At 40.3% G+C, this 21,891-nt stretch overlaps 1 protein-coding gene across 1 annotated transcript in view; it reads left to right on the top strand.

Annotated features, from left to right (window-relative positions):
- Positions 1-2,100: 2,100 nt before the first annotated feature.
- snd1 (staphylococcal nuclease and tudor domain containing 1) overlaps positions 2,101-21,891 on the top strand; it is a 180,058-nt gene continuing 160,267 nt past the window's right edge. Inside the window, exons 1-10 of the mRNA XM_083935604.1 lie at positions 2,101-2,309; positions 5,033-5,182; positions 6,052-6,172; positions 6,704-6,785; positions 11,407-11,567; positions 13,203-13,294; positions 14,186-14,344; positions 15,151-15,257; positions 15,762-15,852; positions 21,336-21,440. Of these exons, the coding sequence (XP_083791730.1) occupies positions 2,235-2,309; positions 5,033-5,182; positions 6,052-6,172; positions 6,704-6,785; positions 11,407-11,567; positions 13,203-13,294; positions 14,186-14,344; positions 15,151-15,257; positions 15,762-15,852; positions 21,336-21,440 (1,143 nt within the window). The 5' untranslated portion in view covers positions 2,101-2,234. The remainder of the gene's footprint in view (positions 2,310-5,032; positions 5,183-6,051; positions 6,173-6,703; positions 6,786-11,406; positions 11,568-13,202; positions 13,295-14,185; positions 14,345-15,150; positions 15,258-15,761; positions 15,853-21,335; positions 21,441-21,891) is intronic.

Below are 21,891 nucleotides of genomic sequence, written 5' to 3'. Positions count from 1 at the left end.
CATCAACATACTTAAGTTTGATAATGATAATATGTTAATAATCCATCCTGGGAGTCCATATTGCCACACTTGTACACTCATTACATATACAGTATTATGCATATGTACATAAATGCACTCTACTTTGTAATATGATAGGTTATTTGTATAAAACTGTATATATATATATATATATATATATATATATATATATTCAAGAATATAACTCTTCTAAGTTAAAGTGATGCTGATAGAAACTCTGTGCCTTGTGTGTCAACAGTTCAACAGACAGGTGACAATTAAAGCAATCCAAACAGGACACAAAGGACTCAGCGGATGGTTTAATGAGTGTGAAAATGAGATGCAGCAGAGTTAGAATACATATGCCAATACAAAAGAAGCCTTTTGTCTGTCTGCCTGTTTCACTCTGTTACATGCAGTTCATAGTCGTTACGAGTTACTCCTTTTTAGGAATCAATATAAAACATTAAACATCTCAAGCTATTTATCCGTCAAAACATTTGGAGCGGGTCCCATGAGCATTGCTGTTATTTTCCCAGCAATGCCCTGCTTCCCACTCCCACAGTTACTCACCATCACATCTGCAAGCTGGCTGAGTTCATCTGATGCAAGATTAACCCCAGTGTGATGATATCACCACACTATTGATAGCAACACTACCCATTACTTATTATTTGTTGTCATTAGATTTTGTAGTGTGTCGTATTCATCTTAACAAAAACCTTATTAGAGTTTAAATTGACAACATTCTGAGAAAAAACACAGGTGTTGTTACTACCATTAACAATATCTCCATTTTAATAAATGCCCCAGTAAGCAATAACAGTGAGTGAGCCTGCATAACAAGTCCAAATGTCTGCTGTGAAAAGGTAGAAGGGAACTGAATTTAATATTTCATATTTGGCCTGTAAACCTCGTGCATACCGGCTTGTTTTTATGTGTTTGGTCGGATAACTGTTATACTATAATAATCAAATTTTGTCTTTTCAGTCTTTTGCTATTTTTTGTTTATTCATTTTTAAATCCTGAATGAATTTATATTTTGACACTAAAATATATAAATAAGTTTATACATTTTGATTAAATTGATTAAATCTGCAAGAGATTATAATACATACAGTATTTGATAGTAATATATGAGAAATAAATTGTATTTTGCAAGATACTTATTAAGTACAGGGAAAATTGGTCGAGTTTGGAATAATAATAACAAATAAATACAAAAATATAATAAATGTATGAGCTGGTAACTGACAATGAATTATGGAAAAGGGGTGGAATTAAATAAGTCTATACCCAGTCCTTTTCAGACATGTCGAAAAGAAAAAAAAAGTTTTTTAATATTATTTTCTGTATGAACTTTTCTGATTTACTTCATACAAGTCGAAACAAAGTATTGAGATATTGTGAAACAAAGCAGCAGGGCCAGAATGAGAACAAAATATGCAGGGATCCGAAATAAATTGTACAGTGAAAATTGGTCTAGTTTGGAATAATAATAATAAATAAATACAAAAATATAATAAATGTATGAGCTGGTAACTAACAATGACTTATGGAGAATAATTAAATAAGTCTCTACCCACTCCTTTTCAGACATGTCGAAAAGAAAAAAAAGTTCTGTAATATTATTTTCTGTATGAACTTTTCTGATTTACTTCATACAAGTCGAAACAAAGTATTGAGATATTGTGAAACAAAGCAGCAGGGCCAGAATGAGAAGAAAATATGCAGGGATCCGAAATAAATTGATTTATTACAAAAAAATGTGACAACAAAGATACTGAAAAGTATATACATATATACAAACAATAACATTGCATGCAAATTACACACTCTGGCAACTGTTACTTTACTATAATCGTGTACGGTCGCTTGTGTGAAGCTAAGATCTCAATTGGAGAATTCCGACACACCGTGAAGGCAGCACTCGCTGGGTTAACGCTATGCTGACGTGTCGCACGTCTTGCTCCGGAAGACTTTATTTCAAATCGCCTATGCGGTCGAAGAAGCGGCTCCATTCGCTCCCATTCATTCTGTTCCCCCAGACCCGGAACGATTTGGACGCGTGTGTGTACGCATGGCAGAGTGTGTTTCCGGTACAACGTGTGTGTTGATCGGTGTTCACCCTTTTTCCCTTGGCTTTCAGTAGAACAGTCACTCACTTAAAGAGTCCCACAGCTCCCCTCTACCTGGTCACCCGTTAACGGCGTTATATTTCAAAACCGGTGGACATGGCTTCTGTTTCGGCACCAGCTCAGGCGGCACCTTCTCCGTCTGCATCGCTGCAAAGAGGAATTGTGAAAATGGTAGGAATCCTAACCTGTGAATATGTGACAGGGATACAGCTAAGTTAGCTTTGGAAGCTAATGAAGGCTAAACTAACTGTCGGTTGTCATGCATATTTAGTTGAAGTTATATGACGATATAAATGTCACTTAAACGCCAGCGTTTGCAACGTGTCACTTAACAACTGTCAGTAGCGTGCAGCTCACAGGAGCTAATGTTAGCTGGGGTGCTAACAAAATTGCTAACCTGCTAATAAACTAAAGCCAATAGACGTTAGCACTCGTTTACTATCGTGCTAGTTAGCTGTAAGTAACCCAAACTAACCATTTAAGTGGAAAATGTCCAGTGCGTCGACTACTATTAACTCAAGTTAGGAAAAGTCCACCACCGTGAGACAAATGTTACTTAACTTAACGTAATAGCTAAGCTGTGTGGAAACTGTCATTCAGTAACTTAGCTTTAACAGATGTTTAGTTTCCCAGCTATTTCGTTTCACCCCCCTCAGCACTAACTTTACGTGCTTTTGTATCACATTTTAGTGATTAAAGTCCCGGTTTATTAACGTAAGGAAATCTGTGGTGCTCCAGATGAATGTTTTCCGACCTCTTTACACAGACAGAGCAATCCCCCCCCAGTGAGCTGGTTCAAACCAACCACCGGGGGAAATGACACGTCGCTACAGCGTTTCTTGCCCCCTATAATCTCCCATTCATCTCGGTGGGGAGAGTTAGTCCTGTTACTTTGCCTTCTTTAACTTTTTAGATTCGTCCTGGCACTTTGCTCTATAACACAAGAACGCCTCCACTCTTTTAGATAAAGTTAATATATTTTCCTAATCAGAATCGGATGTGATCAGAATCACAAATACTTTAATAATAATCCCAGGGGGAAATGATTTAAATGATTTTATGGCCAAGTAAGTGTGAACACCTACAAGGAATTTGACAGAATTGAATGAATCATGATTACAACTGTGTGAGGAGATTTAAGAAAAGAATAAGAGTAAATAAGAGCTTTAGTTTAAATTATAACACGTATACATAAAGCTAAAAACAAGCAAAACAAAAATGAACAAACATAAACAAACAATTACATAAGATATAAGCATATATGTATATACACACAAATAAAAATACAGGACAATTCATTTGTAAACATGATAAAAGTGCAATGGTGCAGAGTTCAAAGGGTGCTGTCATAAAATTGGAATATTAATGTATAACAGGTAGATTGTTCCTGACACTGCATATTAAGTGTCCATCATAGTGACAGCCTGCGGGAAGAATAGTTTGACCTGTGGAAGATGCCCAGTAGGCTTAATCCCCAGTCTTCTGTATGAAACAAACAGACTGGAGTCGATGGATTAATCCAGAGTTATCCTGTAGTGTGTATATAATTTTTTTAAGATGTTAGTATTAGCAAGAAAAGGTCCCTGTACCTCATGCTTCTTTATCACAGAGAGCATTTTCGGCACACAATTCCACTTGTCTACAGGCCTGGGAATAGGCGCTGTTTTATAACTGTGGCAACTACTATAAACAGGTGAGTGTCCTCCCTTGAGCAGGAAATGTGTGAGGAGGTTACACTCTTGGGGGGTTTATTACCAAAGGAATTGAGGTGTTTTGTGAAAAGAATAATAGCATCTGCGATTGCACCTTGGATTAAAAAAATGATTTCGGGAAGAAATTTGGTTTTAAATTAAGTCATAACTTTTACCAGGTCTGTCTTTGTTGTATTATACACTCAGTATACATCATTCAGATTTACATACATTTTCATTAATGACCCTTTAACTCTGTGCCTTGAGAAAAGTGATCAGCAAAGCTGTGCAGTACATTCCAAGTGGAACTTGTCCCGTCTGTAAACAGAGAAGCTGGGGTAGTGCCACTTTTTTCCATGTCTGATCAGTGTATACAAATACTACTCTTCTGTTTAGCCTATACCTGGGGGGGATTGAGTCAGATAGTGCGCAATGGTGGTGATTTGATGAAAGACTTTATCTAGCTCACATCTTAGATCAACAGCCCCCAGTGATGCTCCCTGCAGACACACTGGAGAGTCAGCAGATAAAAGGTGTTTGCTCAGATTCGTGTAAATGCCATGGTTGTCAAACCCAAGAGTAGTTATCTTTTTTTTTTTGTATTTAGCTACGTTATCAGACGGCATGATCTCACCTTGCGTTTGAATGACAGACTGCCGCCATGGCAACATGAAGTTGCCTTTTCCAGCTCTGTAATAATTTTACGGGCTTCTGTAACATCTTGTAAGATTGTGTTTATTTATAGCTGTGATTTTTTTGTTTTGGATTGTAAATTGATTTGCATCCACCCAGCAGGCTCAAATCGAATGAACTAAATTGATGATTTCCTTAGTTGGCTACCTACTGTACTTGTTTGTTCGACCAGTTCAATTAATCCTCAGACTGACTGAGATTTTGCTTACCAGGTTGCCAATTACCTTAATGCCCAATCAATTACAACAGTTTACTGAATGTAACAGAGTGCATGTATTGTCTGAGAGGTTATAGAAACTGAAAGCTACAAGTAATTTCCTTCTTCCAAACAGGTGTGGTGATTTGGTATTTGTTCTCTCTGTTTGTGGCGGGTGAATTGCGTAAACCTTTTTTTGGGATGAATACATTTTAAGAAGCAGGAAGAGAGTGTTTGATATAATGCACTTGCCAAATGAAATGGTGGCCAGTATTATCTTCTCCAATTAACAGTCTTGATTGTCGTCTCTCCAGGTCTTGTCAGGCTGTGCCATCATTGTTCGGGGCCAGCCTCGAGGTGGCCCACCCCCGGAGCGTCAGATCAATCTCAGTAATATCCGAGCCGGGGCCATGGCACGTCGAGCTGCTCAGGGCCAGCCTGACACCAAGGACACCCCTGATGAGGTGAACAGCTCTATCCCATTGTGTTGGTGTTTGTTTGTATTTGTGTGTGTTTGGCAAAGGCAGAACAAGGTCCATCTAATAAGACCTTTAGCACACACTCATATTCCAATTTCGGGGTCTTGTTTTTTTTTTTTTTTACAGGGGGTAGAAGATTTTGCATAAGAATTTTTGTTACATGGCTTTGCTATCCTTTTTTCTTAAGTTATAATAATTTATAAATTGGTATTCAGACCATGCTTGATTGTATAAATGATGATATAGCCTAGAGATGCACATGTCAATTCTCCTAATCTCCTTTTCATGCCTTTGAAAAGTCCATCAATTTATTCATCAAAGTCAGATAATACTATTGTCTGTTTTTTGGATTTAAAAAAAAATCTACTTGCATCTAAAGGTTGCAAGATGTTGACCTTTCTGCTTTTTATTTTCAAATACATTTCCAATTTTCCCTTGACAGCGGTCATGCCTTTTTTATCAGATGAGAAAAAAAGAAAAATTAAATTTAAATCAGCTTGCAGAGATGGTTTGCTTTAACCTAGATAATATCATATTGAAAGGCAGGTGTATTGCTGTTTAGTGGGAACTATTTTCACTTCATTAAAATGGACTGTTCGCGTATCTGGTGGCTGTGAGGAGGCAAAAGGAGACAACCTGCAGCCCAACTGTTATCATACTGTAATTAAGTGAGAAAATAATACACATCTTATTTAAAACGAAGGATTGTGTCTGTTGTTGCAGCAGTATGTCTCTACTAGTTCAATTCTGTTGTTACTGATGAGTCAAAATACACCTTGATTAGTTGTTTGTGACCAGCTTTTGATTTGATCACCCTATGGAAGAACACATCAGTATTACTATCTGTATTGCAGCCGTGGGCCTTCCAAGCCAGAGAGTTCCTGCGGAAGAAGCTAATTGGCAAAGAAGTGTGCTTCACTGTGGAAATCAAGACCGCTTTGGGCAGGGAGTACGGCATGGTGTACCTGGGGAAAGGTGAGTGGACACTCTCATTTAAAATCACAAACTGGTCTGAACAATGTACGCATTGGGGAAAATATGAATTACATAAATGTTCCTTTTTATTTGCGGGTTAGAGGTTTGAGAGGAAACACTGACGTAAACATCTTTGTGATGGGGAAATCAAATAGTAAAGTTATACTTGTTATTGCAAATTGGGGGTCGCCCCAAATTGTGGGTTATGATTGTGCTATCCAAATATTATGTGTATATTTTGTTCTAAAACAGCATTCAAGTTAGTAAAAAAAAAATAGTTTGATGTTTATATACTACCTTTTGAGTGTTTTTTTTCAGGGAAGTTAAATCAACACATCAGCAAGAAGTGATTTTTTGTAAAGCTAAACATCCCTCTTATCCAAATGTCAGGACTGATTATGGCCTCTTTCTCAATCAAATTACCCAGCCAGAAGTAACTGCTCTGTAATTTTAATCATACTCGTCTAAACAAATAAAACTAATCAAATTCAATTAAACAGTTGTTTTTTTCCCCTTCTGTTCTCATTTAAGACACAACAGGCGAGAACATTGCTGAGACTTTGGTGAACGATGGCCTTGCCATGGTCCGCAGGGAAGGAATCAGGGGGAACAAGTAAGATTGTGTGCTTTGATTCATTTATCATGCATTTAACTGAGTCCTAATAGTGTAAGAAACCAGCATGAAAAAGAATCATTTTAAGAGAGAGGATCGTGATCCTGCCTGACAAATATTGGGGTATTTTTGCCATATCACTCACCATTCGGTCAAAGTTGTTAATACTGTCTTGTCAGTGGTAAAACACTCACTATAAGTACATTTAGAAGTTAGCATGAAACTGATACTTCAAAAGTTTAGGGTTTCATTCTGTCTGTCTCTCTGCTTTTTGGAAGATTGGTCTAAAAGGAAATGCATTCAGATTACATTTGTGAAAGATAACCCAAAGAGAAACGATGGCATATGGTACGAACTGTTACATATCACATTCTGTGGTATGTATTATATTTGTCGTGATGCTACGTCGGCATGGCTGACCTCAGGGGTTTCATTATACAAGAGACTGATGTCAAGTGCTTTCCCTCCAAAATTGTTTGGTCCTTGAGTGTAGTTAAAGTACTTTTCGACGTCAAATCAGCTTTTAGTTTGCAACTCTACACTAGAATGAGAAGGAAATGATTCCTGGCAACTAATGTGATCTTCATATAGCAACACCACACTGGTAATTCAGTGGGGAGACATGCATAAGTCATCAACTAGCAGTCTGTAGAGAATTAAGATGGAACCATGGTGTCCCAGATGGTGGCAGTATTATCCTGCTGCTACAGTGATGTCCCTCTGAAACCCTTTTCTGCCACATTGCCTTTACCCAGTAATCCCCTAAATACACTTGCACACCCAGCACTTTATGACAAAGTAGTGTATATCCCCCCCAGTGGCAGTATTTGCACATTACACACTTTACAAGCAATTTGACTCATGCTGCTACATGTGTATCTTCCAACATGAATAGAGATGATGGGAATAGTCTGTCACTAATGACCCATTTCAAGCATTCTGTGCAATGGCCCAGAACAAGCACTAATGTAAATGATGCTTTAAGTGTAAGCGGGCATCATTTGGCCAAAGGAGAAGCCCATTACTCAGTGAGGACTTAAGGCCTTGGTTTTTCCCTCAGTGCGTGAGCCTCCAATATCATTACCCCTCGTGACTGGCTACGTTGATCACAGTAACTATGATGTGATCATAATTATGGGGGTAATTATAACAATGATGGCTTCGGACACTGCAGTTAAACGTGTTCCGAAGCTGACTGCGGCTTGTGATAGCGGTGAGATCTAAGGGCGTGAACGAATGTTCAGTCGTGCTTCAGAGCAGGCTGTGGCATAGTTGTTTGGGGCTTGTTTTCATTGATTTGTTACAGCAAAAACTAACACGCAGTCACTCTCTTACACATACACACACATGCATAAAAATATTATCAGTGTCCTTTATTGCCAAACCCTAGCTTAAAAAAATCAAACGTGTAACAATCATGTATTATGAATACAATTAACAGCTTTTTGCACATAAATGTCATTTCCTGTAATAGTACTTACATAATTCTGTAATGAAAGCACCTTGAAGTGACACATTGAAACAGAAGCATGGTACTAATTAACTCCTCCGCACAAAAATCTGGAACCAGCAACAGGTGAAAGTAGCATTTGAATACTTGTCATTAGGTTATCTCTCTCAAAAGATATTCACTGAAGGATCAGCTTTACACCAATTTCTTGTAATAGCCATTCCCGTACGGTATCGTTCTCTTCCTTGTATAGCCTCCTCAGAGTTCACTGAATGCACCACAGCGCTGTTGTTTGGAATATCCTGTAATTTCTTTTATGGTTGCAGTTACATTATCCCAGAAAGGCTTTGGTTTAGTGCAACTCCACAAAACACGAGTATGGTTTGCGTCCAGGTCATCACAGAGCCTTCGGCGTGGCTGTTGAGTGGTGATAAAGAACAGTGTTAAAATCTTCCAGCAGAACTTTCTCCATACTCATTCAAGTTATTATTTTTTTTCTACCAGAAAACATCCTTCCACGTTTTACTTGCACTGTATAGAGCTGTTTTTTGCCCTACAAAATCATAATCCTGAAGTATGAAGACAAAAGTGTATGATTATGTTTATTTCAATCTTTAATCTTGTCAACTTGTGCAGAAAAATAACATTCTAGGCTAGTGTGTAACTTAAAAGTTCACCGTTGATGATTTATGTGAGGTCAGCTTTTTACAGATTTGCAGTTGTCAGTGTCAGGCCGATTTATGTTTATTTCGATCACACAGATGAGCTTTTTGGTTTGCTTCAGAATTTCACTGAATGGCCAGGCATAAAAAACCTGTCCTTGGGGCTGACCCATACAGTGATTGGTGCAGACACATTTATCAATCTCCTCTACTCTGTCTTTCATCTTGGGCTGCATCACTCAGTCAGACTACTTTACTTCTAAAAATGCTTAATCCATTCACTGAGATGGCTAGTGCCTGGGAATTGGTCAGATTCCATGGCAATACAATTTCTTTTTGAAAAATTAAATTAAAAACCACAGGGGGATGGGGGTGTGGGGTGTTTGACTGATTGGTTTATATAACACCCACCCACCTGAGCAGAAGGGAGCTACATTAACATGGAGAACTGTGCTTTATAATCCCCCATTGCTCCTTTTTAACTGGAGCCCCAGAGGAGTGCTGGTAGAGGGGTGTAAACGTCTTGGCCCTCACAAGTGGTACCCCTCTAGTCCAGTACACTGGGGAACAAGACTTCCTACACTCTGTTCAAACCGTACAAGGACAATAGGGAGCTGTAAAACAACTTGCTATGGTTCAGTATTTTATATATATTTAAAGTTCTTTTGGTTGCACAGGGGAGCAACATGGAGATGAAAGATATAGCCCACAGTGTGTTCAAATATAAGGGAATTGGAAAGTTTTTCTTTCTTTCTTGGCCCTTGTTCCTCAAGTAGCCTCTCGGCATATTACTTTCTTACCCATCAATATCCGTTTTGATTTCAAGTCAAGTCTCATGTGTTGCTTGGAAGGAGTTGCTGACCTAAAAAGAAACTGGTCTATTTGGAGACATGGATAAGTTCACTATCATCTGCCTCCACACATGAAGTTATTTCCACATCTTAACCAATCTCTGCTTGTGAGTTGCTTTCCATTCATTTCTGTGGCTTTAAAATGTCTGCTTTCCTTGATTGCATTGTTAGTTTCTCTCACTCTATCTTTGTAGCTCTCTGCTCCTGTTTAGCGCTTAAATTCTTAAGAAGGCTTAAAACACAATTGACTTCTTATGGAAAGTTTCACTATTGTTGCTCAGTAAGCAAGAAACGGTTTCACTTCAATTTGAAGTTAGTAGCTAAATTAGTGTAGGGTAGAAAGAGAACTGGATGACTTTTGGGCATGAGTCCAAAAGCCCAATTAAGAACACACAGCTGGATAACAGGCTACATTTGTGTGTGTGTGTGTGTAGCATTTTAATTGAAACCCACTTTGATGCCTCTCCAAAGCGAACAGTGTCTTTTAGGCGAAGATGTGAAATATTCAGTTTGTGCACGGTTCATGTTTTAAACGCTCTAGTCGCTGTTCTTATATCAACTGGGCAGTCTTAGCTTCTTGGAAAAACAAAAGCCTGTTGGCAATTTGAAGTAATGAATAATTAAAGTTGTGCAAGTGCCCTCAAAAAGCATTAGGCCGCACATTTTAGAGAGCCACTATGGAATTAACTGTGGCGTTTATAGCCAGCTGCGTGGTTGCTTTTTGAAGGAGCTGTCAAACACTGTTATGGTCAACTCACAAAATGCTCGGATACATTTTTTTAAGCAGTTGTAATATGGGCCTCAGCTAGTTGTCTCTAAAACAACAGTGGAGTTTGTCAAAAACAGCACTTTATCCAGCGCTCAATTCAACAAACCTGGAGCCTCACCAAACCCTTACACACGCAGTCCTATATTACTTCTAATGAGCACTTGCATGTTGAGGCTAACAACCAATGACAGTCTTGTTGCACCAAAAAGCTACAACTGCTGCTCTAATTTGATGAATTGTAATGAAGCCAACATGGTGGAAGTTAATTAAAAGACCTTTCACATTGTTGTAATTGTAAATCTTGTAACGCTAAATTGCGTATCGGGGCGAGGCTTTGGGTAGCCCATGTTTTAACACCGCCTGGATAAGCGCAATTAGAAGGGGTGCGACTCTACAATCAAAACCCTTTCTGTTTGTTAGCTACGCTGATTATCCATTTCTGACTGGTGTGAAATTCTATCTATCTATACATTTTTTTTCAAGCAGGTTGTCAATGAGGTTTTTGGCACTCAATGAACCCGTTTAACTTTTTTAGATGTTTGTAACTGTTAATTTTGGCAGCTAATTTAGGTTTAGTATTTAGATGAAAATGCTTTCTAGTTTTAGTCACATTTTAGTTTTTTCTTCTTCATAGTTTGTTAACAAATTCTGTACACGTATTGGAATCAAGGTGACAAGTTGTATCAAGTGTTGAAAATGCAAGATGCAAATTCTCCTACAGGAGACATACAGCCCAACAATCATATCGTACGAAGGCTGTACAGCTAACTGTTAATCACACCATGCATATATAAATAGAGCAGAACATTGATTTTGTCACTTTTGAAATGTGTTTTGTGGGTGTTCCTTTTATTGTATCTCAAACTTTCCTTTTTGTGTGTGTGTCCAGTCCAGACCAGGCCAGACTCTGTGAATTGGAGGACCAGTCTAAGGCTTCCAAGAAGGGCATGTGGAGCGAGGGTGGCGGCACACACACCATCCGAGACATGAAGTACACCATAGAAAACCCCCGCAACTTCGTTGACTCCTTGCACCAGAAACCTATCAACGGTAATGACTTTGGGAGAGAAAACATGCAAACATCCACAGTGACACACTCGTACAGAGAATGCTTGACCTCAGAAACAAACACACATGGCGTATAAAAGCACACAATATTACATAAGCCTTTTTTGTCCCATAAAAGCCACGTTTGTAGGCATCGTCAGTAATCAACCATTTTGGTTAAAGATATTTCGTTCTAAATATCCACCTCAGGGCATTTAATAGCACGCACTATATCGCCTTTTATCGGCTCATTCCTCCAGTCTCTCAGCTCTGACTCTTCCTGAGGTGTAATGTGCCACTCAATTCATTTCCAGGCGACTGCCGTTAACAGTGGCTCAGCTCATTTCACTATGCTTTAATTGAATGGGGAAATGAACAGGGGAAGGCTTTTTTTCATTCTTTTATTTCTTGTTCTTTCCATTCGGGAGAGACGTTCAGCGTTATTTTGAAATTGGAAGCAGCAATTCAACCGAAGCACTTTAAATGTGCGTCGAGTTGGTGTGGTTGAAAACCAGAATACCAATTTCTCTCTCTTCTGCTTATCCGGACATACACGTACACGGGGACACAAGTTATACACAGAGGGATGGTATAAAGAGACTCATCATCAAAATGCCATTAGGCGTGAAATGCCTTTCACACAAGTGACTCATATCCCGCTCAATTTCATCAGGTACTTTGGTGGTCAGGAGCAACGATTGAGTGATGTGATTTTAGAGAAAGATACAATGTAATATCTCCAAAAGCTTTTCAAATAATTTGGTATTGCCTCAAGCTTTGATATGTTGCATATAGCATAGTAAAACTATATTTTAGTATATATTTTAGTGTCAAGTACTCCTCTCTGTAGGCTTGAAAGGCAGCTATAAAAACAAGCAATAGAAGTATGTAGAGTATTTATTCCCAGAGCAGTGGCTGTGGTCAGCTTGGGTTTCTGATGGTGTCAGTAGGGACAGGTATTAAAACAGGATTTCTCCACTGTCCAATGTGTAAGCTTTCAAACATACTTAGCAGTGATGGAAATTAATTTAAGCTGACCACAGTCTTTTTAGGCTATGAGGAAGAAAACCGCAAATCTTTTTCCAGCCACCTACAGTGGTAAGTGTTTGATTAAGCTTTTGGTTGGAGTATTAATTTACGTGTACACAGTCTGCAAAGGAGTTCTTGATTTTCTTCTTTTTGAGAAGTACCAGAGAGCGGCCCTTTAGCCAGACATCTCAATTCCACTACTCAGTAAGACACTGTAGTTGTTTTCAGAAGACCACAGGTGTAGTTTTGAAATCTAAGTCATATGCAGGGCATTCTCGAAAAAGAGAATAGATGCTGTGACAATCATCCCGGGATGAATCATGGAAATATATGAAATACATTCATTCATTTTCATTGTTCTAGCCTGACTAGCCTTGGGGGCAGCTTTCCTGAAGGTATCAGATATTAGGGTTCACCTTGGATATATAATCACTTAGTCCAGCCAGAGAGTGTGATGTTTGTATAGTCATTACAATTCCACATACTCTTCTCTCCCTCTCTCTCTCTCTCTCTCTCTCTCTCTCTCTCTCTCTCTCTCTCTCTCTCTCTCTCTCTCTCTCTCTCTCTCTCTCCAATGCTTTAACATTCTGTTCTCCTTCTTCCCTCCAGCCATCATCGAGCATGTGCGTGATGGCAGTGTTGTTCGTGCCTTGCTGCTCCCCGACCACTACCTGGTCACTGTCATGCTGTCTGGAGTTAAGGTGAAACTCACTCACTTGCTACATTTACAGATGTGGTGAAATGTGAACTGTGGAGCTATTTGAACTGTTTTTCAGTAGATTACAGTAACCGCTAAAAAGAAGTAACCATTTTCTGGCACATTCGTGGTGTGGAATATGGTTATTAGCTCACTACTGCTATCGGTCTCTTTTTTTAAACTCTTTGGAACGATGTAGGAGGATGTAGGACTGCTTGGGCGGAGACTGATGGAATTTGTGGCTTTTATGACTAAGATTTGCAGAAGTTACCAACAGGTGGCATAGCATTGCTATGCATAGCTGATAAACACCTGTGACAACTGCAAAGTCACTTCTACTGGGAATGAGTGCTGATTGATTTTTTTTGTCCTTTGGGAAAGGGGCTTTAGTCTGAGTTTGTTCTACCAGTGTCATATCCGCTACACTAAATTTTACCCATCAATCTCTTTCACTGAGCCTAGATTTGCCAATGGACCATTCAAGATAACTAATCTTTTTCATCTCCCACTTGAAGATATTACATCCATTTCAAGGTGTTCTTTGTTTTGTTGTTCAAAGTCTTGTCTGCTCGTTGAAACTGTTGTTTTTTTTATCTGTCTGGTGTTCTGCCGCGCTCAAAAGAGAATACAGATAGCACACAGGGCAAGGTGACATCAGTTAAAAGTGGATAACGGTAGTACACATAAAAACAGATTATATCAAAAGAATGTGTGCACAAAAAACCTCCTCAAGGCACTGGTTGACTGCTGGGAATTTCAGTTGACAAAATGTGTTCTTCTTTAGTAGCGGTGATGTAATCAAGTCAGACACATTTTTACACCTTTGCTCACAGTATGCATATCTATTTTAGGTATGATTTATTATTGCGTTAATGTTTGTTTTCCTTCTCTCCAGTGTCCCACGTTCAAGCGGGAAGCTGATGGTACAGAGTCGCCAGAGCCATTCGCAGCAGAGGCCAAATTCTTCACTGAATCCCGTCTTCTGCAGAGAGATGTTCAGATCATCTTGGAGAGCTGTCCCAACCAGATCATATTGGGCACCATCCTTCACCCGGTAAGACACAGGAGTCGCCACCCGGTGGTAGAAGTGTCATTAAGGGCCCGTCCACACGAAGACGCGTTTTCCTGTAACCGCACAACTTTAGTATCGTTTTGGCCGACCATTCACATGCAGACGGCGTTATCGGAACCTGTAAACTGTATTTTTTTGTAACCAGATCCCAGAGTGGGAATATTTTCGAGAACGCCATAGACTGTTTACTGAACTGTACTCTGAGCCACATGCATGGGAATAAATTAGGCCAACCATACATTTCTCCTTTTTCCCTGATGGTCTGAACAAGTCGCTTAATTGGTCGCTAGTAGCTTTTTATAAATAAAGTTGCCAAGCAGGTCGCAAAAAGTAGCGAGACACTGCCCGCCTGTGAGTGCTATGGGACGGGGGAGGGACTCACAGCAGCACCTGCTGCTCGTTGAGGACAGAGTGAAACACCATACAATTCTCCAATAACACTAGAAATAGTCGCTAGATTTCTCGATGGGATGGATGAGGATTTGGGAAGTCTCCAGATACGGAGAGAAACTCTCTGGTGTTAGTATTATACACAGCGTCTCCCCGCCGGTCCTTTGTTGGTGTATTTCTGTGGCAGTTACAGCGCCATATCCACTCCTGGCATGTGTATTAGTGTTTTTAGCCGGTTTCACTGGTTTCTTGTGGACCTAGATATTTCTTGAGCCTGTTGTTTAAGAACAACAGAGAAAAAAAGGTTGTTTTCGATCGTGTGGACGTACCCTAATATGCTTGCTTTCTCTCTCCTTAATAATTTTTTTTTACTGTCTGTTTTTTCCCCATTGTGTCAGAATGGCAACATTACAGAACTCCTACTGAAGGAAGGCTTTGCCCGCTGTGTAGACTGGTCCATGGCTGTCTACACCCAGGGAGCTGAGAAACTCAGAGCTGCTGAACGGTACTCATCCAACAATTAGCTAGTACACAGTTCTTGAAGATACTAAGAGTGAAACAGGAAAAGTAAATGCATTTAGAAAAATAAGTCTTGATTCTTAATAAACATTTTATGTATTTTAGTAGATGGCAGACAAGCTGTGTCATGATGGAGAAAAGTGTAGGAATTTACTTTACATTTGGTTAATAAATAAAGAAAGTACATGCAGATTCTTGAGGTATTGAAGATAATTATGTAATTTAAATGGTATGCAAATTTATGCCGCCACGACTTGAGATGAACAATCTCATTCTATTCTGCTGCAATGATATTCATTCATACAATCATCGCAGCAATGACTATGGGCTAATCATGTTGGAATCTTTTTACTTTAATGAGCTTTTGTAGCTCTTTCCAGCCAAATGGATAATTATTATTCACTTGATTAAGCCTTTTATGTCCTATGTATTTCTGGCTGATGTTGAGGACTCCCACTTGTGATGAATATGTAATTTTGTTCTTTGCCAGATCTGCTAAAGAGCGCAAGGTCCGCATCTGGAAGGACTATGTGGCACCCACAGCCAACTTGGACCAGAAGGACAGGCAATTTGTCGCCAAGGTGAGGTCCTGAAGTGGCTTTTATTAGCTGTGTCCCATTGATGAAAGTGTTGTCTGTAGTTGGCACTTTTTCTTTGACCCTTAACATAATGTCTTTTCAGTTAGGGTGATCTTGCTACCATTGAAAGCCCTCACTTATTTTTCAACTACAAAAGCAAAGGAAGCAGTGAGGCATAAACCTTTCAGCGTGACATGCAGACTTGATACAGCATGAATAATATTTGGCTTCAGTGCAAAGTTGAGGTCGGTTGTTTCCCCTTCTCCCACCACTCCATGTCTACTGTGGAATTTCCAATTTTCTCCCAGCAGAAGCAGAGCCACTTTGAGTCTTCTAACGAACAATATCCTCCAGACACTTCTTATTTTCATATTTGCGTTCCCCAATGAATAAAAATAAGAATCTCTTTAATTAAGGTACTTGGAGAAATGCTTAAAAGCAACAGAAAGGACAAAGCATTTATATGATCGGCTTAAACTACTTTCAGATCTCTCTGAACCCCTTCAATAAAAGAGGAATATTTGGTGTTGAGCTCTGGAGGGTGAAGAAAAGAGGCTGAAAGAAAGGTAGAGGGTCAAAGAAGAAATTCCAGGTGTGAGTTTGTTTGGAGAGGAAGACTGAATCATCAAGATTCCTGGGTCTTTTTCGTGTCTTTTTTTTTGTCATCTTTGCACAGTTTTTTATTTTTTTCCCCCCTGCTGTTATGATACTGCACTGCTGATCCCTCTACTTAAACCCCGGGGCACCTTTTGATCTCTAGGACTTTTCTCTGTCCTCTTTCCTCTGCTTTAACACCTAAAGGGGTGACAGAGGAGGCTTTCTTCATGTCAGCTTCTGCTGTGTTAGTACTTTTCTTTAGGGAGTAGATTTCAAGGTCACAATTCCATTAAATTTTGTATTTAAACTTTTTTTTCTGCACTGACAGCTATGCCATTTTTAGACTATCAACTCATGATTCAAAAAGGTCAACAGATAATTGGTTTTATGCCCTGACAACTGCCATTCACATTTTCTGATCTTCTTTAAAATGATGCATATGTGTTATGTACAGTACCTTTTTTGTCTAATTTGAGTGTTCCACACTATGGCCATACAATCATGTTTGAATAATTAATACTATTAATGCACCTTGTGTTGAGCAAGAGACTTCTCCAGATTATCACCTAATGGAGTTTGTTATTTATAAAGAAATCATAAATTTGATCTAAGATGGCTTGAAGTTGTACGTATGTGTCACAGGCCTCTAATATGACGTTAGGACGACGTGACTCCAAAAACTATTTGTTAAAAGTCGTGATGGAAAACCTCGTGCTGACCCTGTTACTGCTTGAGCCATTATTAAAGTTACATATTCGACAGGCTAAGGTTCCTCAGGCCTGTCATGGCCCTTCAATACTTGTCCCTGTGACATTTGTCGGCACCTAATACTGCAATGCACTGACTCTCCCATGGTCTCATCTATCCATCAATCCCATCATCATACACTCCTCTCCTGTTCTCGTCCACTCTACTTTTCACTTCTTATTATATGAGTGATGGATAGAGTGGAGAGGCAGAGCGGGTCCAATCCCCACAAGTCAATCCTGCTGACGCATCTTCCTTTTTGACTGCCTCACCTCTCTCTCCTCCCACCTCTACTGGGACTGGAGAAGTGGATGTAGGCCAGGCCCCAGTGGTCTGCCTCTCCCCTCCTTTACTTTCCCTTCCCTACCCCGTCTCTCCCCAGGGTAACCATCAACCTGCGAGGTGATGGATAAAAGATGACGTGGTGTGAACCCCTTCACCAGCCTCTCATCACTAGCTTGTCAGGAACACTTCCACTGTTGCTATTAGGATGACCAAATCCATAAGAATACGGTTGTTAAAATACAAACCTAGTGTGTATTGGTCATGTCTGAGGGGTATATACAGTATGATATGCATTTCTGTACTAATGCAAGTGTACAACAACTTAAGTTTTCAAGACATCCTAACCTAAAGCCGGATGTTTTCTTTTTGTCATACTTAGCTTTTTTTTTTTTTGAGATCATAATCATAAGTCTGCCTGTATCCTGTTGCCACTTAGACAGCAACAGGATCCTGTTTTCTCGCATTTATAATTTCTACTAGAACATGTTTACATGCAGTAATGGCCAAAAAACATATTTTTACATTTACATATTCCACCTCTGATAATACTTAGGGTGCACTTGCACTGTCCATTCATCCCGTGTCCAAGCACGCTTCATAGCTAAAGTCTAGTTTGTTTGATCAGTGCAAGTACAACTGTACTGCGCCAAGGCACAGCGGGCTTGCCGGCCGTGGCCCGGCTGAGAGAGAGGTGGGCTTTAGCAAAGTATGAGCATGAGTATGCGCACATGCACAAGCATGACCACTGGTGGCGGTCTTGATATCTATTTATATACGACTGTCCTTAGCGACGGACATTAAGAATGCTGCCACTATCCCCCACGCCGGGGGACAATCACCCTAAAGCAAGGGGCACGGTATGAATGGACAGTGAGTGTGCTCTTAGTTGTATAGTATCTCTATAGTATTTTCTGGCCTAAGTTATGAGTAAGAAAACAACATGTAGACAAGTGCTCCTTAATGTACTTGTGCATAGGTTCAATTGAAGGTCGTGTTGGATAGGAATAGAATAGTACACTTAAACAAAAGGGAGTGGCATGATGACTGTTGGTGTACTGTATGCACCAGTTATAATACGTGGTAATGCTTTCACGTCCAGAGAAAAAAAATTAAAGTCACTTTTGCGGAAGATGATGAGAAAAGGGTATAGTGTTTTGTGCCACAGTTAAAATCAGTCAAGCGTTTAGGTGTGAAGTCTCTTTAGATTATTGGTACCCGTCCCAGGATAATGTCTTCACAAAGCATTATACTTCATCAGTCACCTTTCTTTCAGCAGCCAGGGGGGGCAACATGCCAGCTAAAGGTGATAATCATAGAATCACCAACCACTAGTTTATTTGAAACCATGTCATTTTGGGTGACAAATAATCTTCACTGACATTAACCCTGAAATACCGCCATTAGGTGTTGCTTTTGAGGGAGATGATTTGACGTGAATAATGAGTAAAGTCCTGGCTGAGCCCTTTCTCTGGCCCTGTGGTTAAAACTGACCTAATGAATGTGACCGACAACCAACACAGTCCCTGACACGACAGTAGCCAAGATCCTCCTTTTTGCTTTGACTGATCTTGGCCACTGCAGATGTCATGGCAGCCATGGGCAGAGGGTGGCAGTAGATCCCCACCTCTTGAGTATCAGATTAGACCAGTGAGTCATGCTGCCTGCCTATTTGTCTTCCCTGCCTGCTCACTCAACCCTCATGGCAGCTACTTTGCAAAGACTTTTTGCTTTATTTTTCTATCTTTTCCCCATCTTTTCCTCTGTCTCTGTTCTTGTGATATTTGCTGAGAGATTACACTCTGTCTTTCTGGCTCACTCCATCTTTCTGTTCCTCTATCTTGGTGTGTTCATCTGTCCTCCTTCGCCTCTCTTGTCTCGCCTCCTCCGGCTGATAATTAGCCAGTAAATGCTGAGCCATTTTCTTTTGCTCCTGCCACATTCTCTCTCTTGCACTTTATTTAGTTGGGCAGGCCACAAAATGACCTTGTTACAGTGTGAATTTGTGTAGGCTGGTGTGCATGCATGCATGTGTGTATGTCGCTGTGTGCATGCATGCACCCCCTCGCACTTACTCATTGCACCTCTCCCCCTCTCTGTCTCTCTCCCTCCTGCTCCCTATGTCTCTGTATCTCTCCCACTCAGCTCAGTGATTAGTATATGATGTATTTTGGCTGCTGTTGTGGGCAGCCTATTTAGCATGTGGGCTGGTCTAATTTCTGTTCTCTGGTGGCAAATGCAATGGCAATCTGATTTGTTTTCATGGAATAATGAATCTCCCAGAGCGCCTAATTCACCTGAATTTGTATTTGCCATGCACACTATCAAATAGCTTCAGTTCAGTCTCAATAACTCAGAAAGATTTTTGGGATATTTCTTTTTCTACCACACGGTGAGCTACAAAAACACCCACATAGTCTAAATTGTGCTTGAAACATGGCTCAGACCTGCACATTTCACTTTAAGGACTTTAGCTTGAACACAGCCTACATATGAACACAGTTTGAGTGATAGTGAGGCCATTTAATGCACATGTGGGTGGCAACATGTGTAGGGCGATTGATTTCTCAGTCTCTTGCAAGCGGCCCACTTAAAGGCTCTGGGTTAGGATGCCTCCTTCATCTCAGTCACATTATACCCCCAATCCGTCTTTTTACTTGGAAGGGCTCAGATGCATACATAGATTGGGTTGAGGTACAAATATTTATCAGTGCTTTTCTTCATTGGTTACTAGTTCTGTAGTTGCGTACTAGTCATTTACTAGATGGGGTTAAGCTTAATTGCCTTGCTTACTTGTTGTAAAATTCAAAACATTCAAATTTGAAAGAAGCAAAATAAAATTCACTAAATCTTCTTGGTTAGTTTTTCCACTGTTCCAACAGTCACCACCTCTGGCTTGGTTGAAATAACCCTTTTATTCACAGAGTTGTATGTGAAAATATGCTGCCTCCGCACGCTGTTTTTCCCCACGGTCTCTCGCTGCTGTCGCCCACTGAGCAGCAGCTCTCACCTGTTCTTTGGAGGCAGACCCTTAAATCGCTAATATATTCGTCCTGTTACCCAAGCCTGATACTAGACTAATACTCTGGTGAACTGTAACTTAACAGGTGTAGCTTTGAACATCCGCACATATTATTCAGAACTGTACCTGACATCAATTGTAGTTGCTATCTGGAAATAACATTTAAATGCCAAACATAATTTAATCTGCTTCTGTAGTTACACTTGTAAAGGTCTCTGGAACAAAACGCTGCCAGTTGTTGAGCAGAGGGCTGTGCAATGCTCTACCAGTCTATCTTTAACAGGATGTTTGTGTTTTAAAGCTTTTTCTCTTGCACTCTGTGTCCCCCTTCCTCCTACCCCCCTCGTGCCAATCCCCCAGATAGCTAAACGTCCTCACTCTGTCCTCCAAACCTCGCCGGCCTGCTGGGACGACTTAGCTCGCTTACTTACGCAGTCACTCAAGGATCACTCTTTCTTACCTCGCTCTCAGTGGCTTCTGCTCGTGACAGCACACGATCTGCACTGTCACTCTGCTTCCACCTTTGAATAGATCTCTTCCTCTCTATTTGTCCTTTACCTGCTCCTTCAGTTCCCATCTTTCTCACTCACTCACTCACTCACTCACTCGCCAAAATGCAATACCAGTCTTTCTGCTCCAACAAGCGTCCGACCTGCAGGGGCGTGACTTTCTGTTTTAGTTTTCCCCTTGGGGATTTACATGTTTTTTGGACCCTTAAATTAATTTCTTATTGAGCTTCTTCTCTTCCTTTCGGTGCTGTTTTCACCCAGCAATTAATTTTTTTATCCCTCTGCATTATTGTCCTAAAAGTCTATCCTGTCTTTGTCTGTCCCTCTAGGTGATGCAGGTGGTCAACGCTGACGCCATGGTAGTGAAGCTCAACTCTGGAGAACTCAAGACCATCCACCTGTCGAGCATTCGGCCCCCCAGAATTGAGGGAGAGGTACAAACAAACAAACCTGTGTGTCCGTCTGCGTGTGCGTGTGTACACAGTGAAAGGCTCCTTGTGACTGAATGTGGTTGTATGTGGGAGACCTTGCTGTCTTGCATGGTCAGCCAATTAATCAGAAGCTCCTCAGGGGCGACTTGTCACTGCCGTCTCTGATGTTGTGACAGAGTTGGTTTATTTTCATTTTAATTCAAACACAAGCTGTTTACATTCCCCTCCACACATTCCTGAATATTTATCCCTCTCCCTCGCTTCTTCTCTCGTGCTTTTGCCCTCTCCTCCTCCCGTACACATTACTTTTGTCTCTCTCTAAACCACCGTGGGAATCATTTTGACCACTTGGTGGCGCCCCTGCAGTGGGGGCACATGCAAACACAGTAAGACACTTGCACACACCCATTGGTTGCACCACTGCAGAGAGTGTAACAGATCGATTATTTTTTTC

The sequence above is a fragment of the Echiichthys vipera genome, assembly GCF_963691815.1.
Source record: "Echiichthys vipera genome assembly, chromosome: 20".
Classification (NCBI taxonomy): Eukaryota; Metazoa; Chordata; class Actinopteri; order Perciformes; family Trachinidae; genus Echiichthys; species Echiichthys vipera.
Note: the sequence above shows the minus strand (reverse complement) of the source record. Positions and strands in the feature narration are given on the sequence as shown.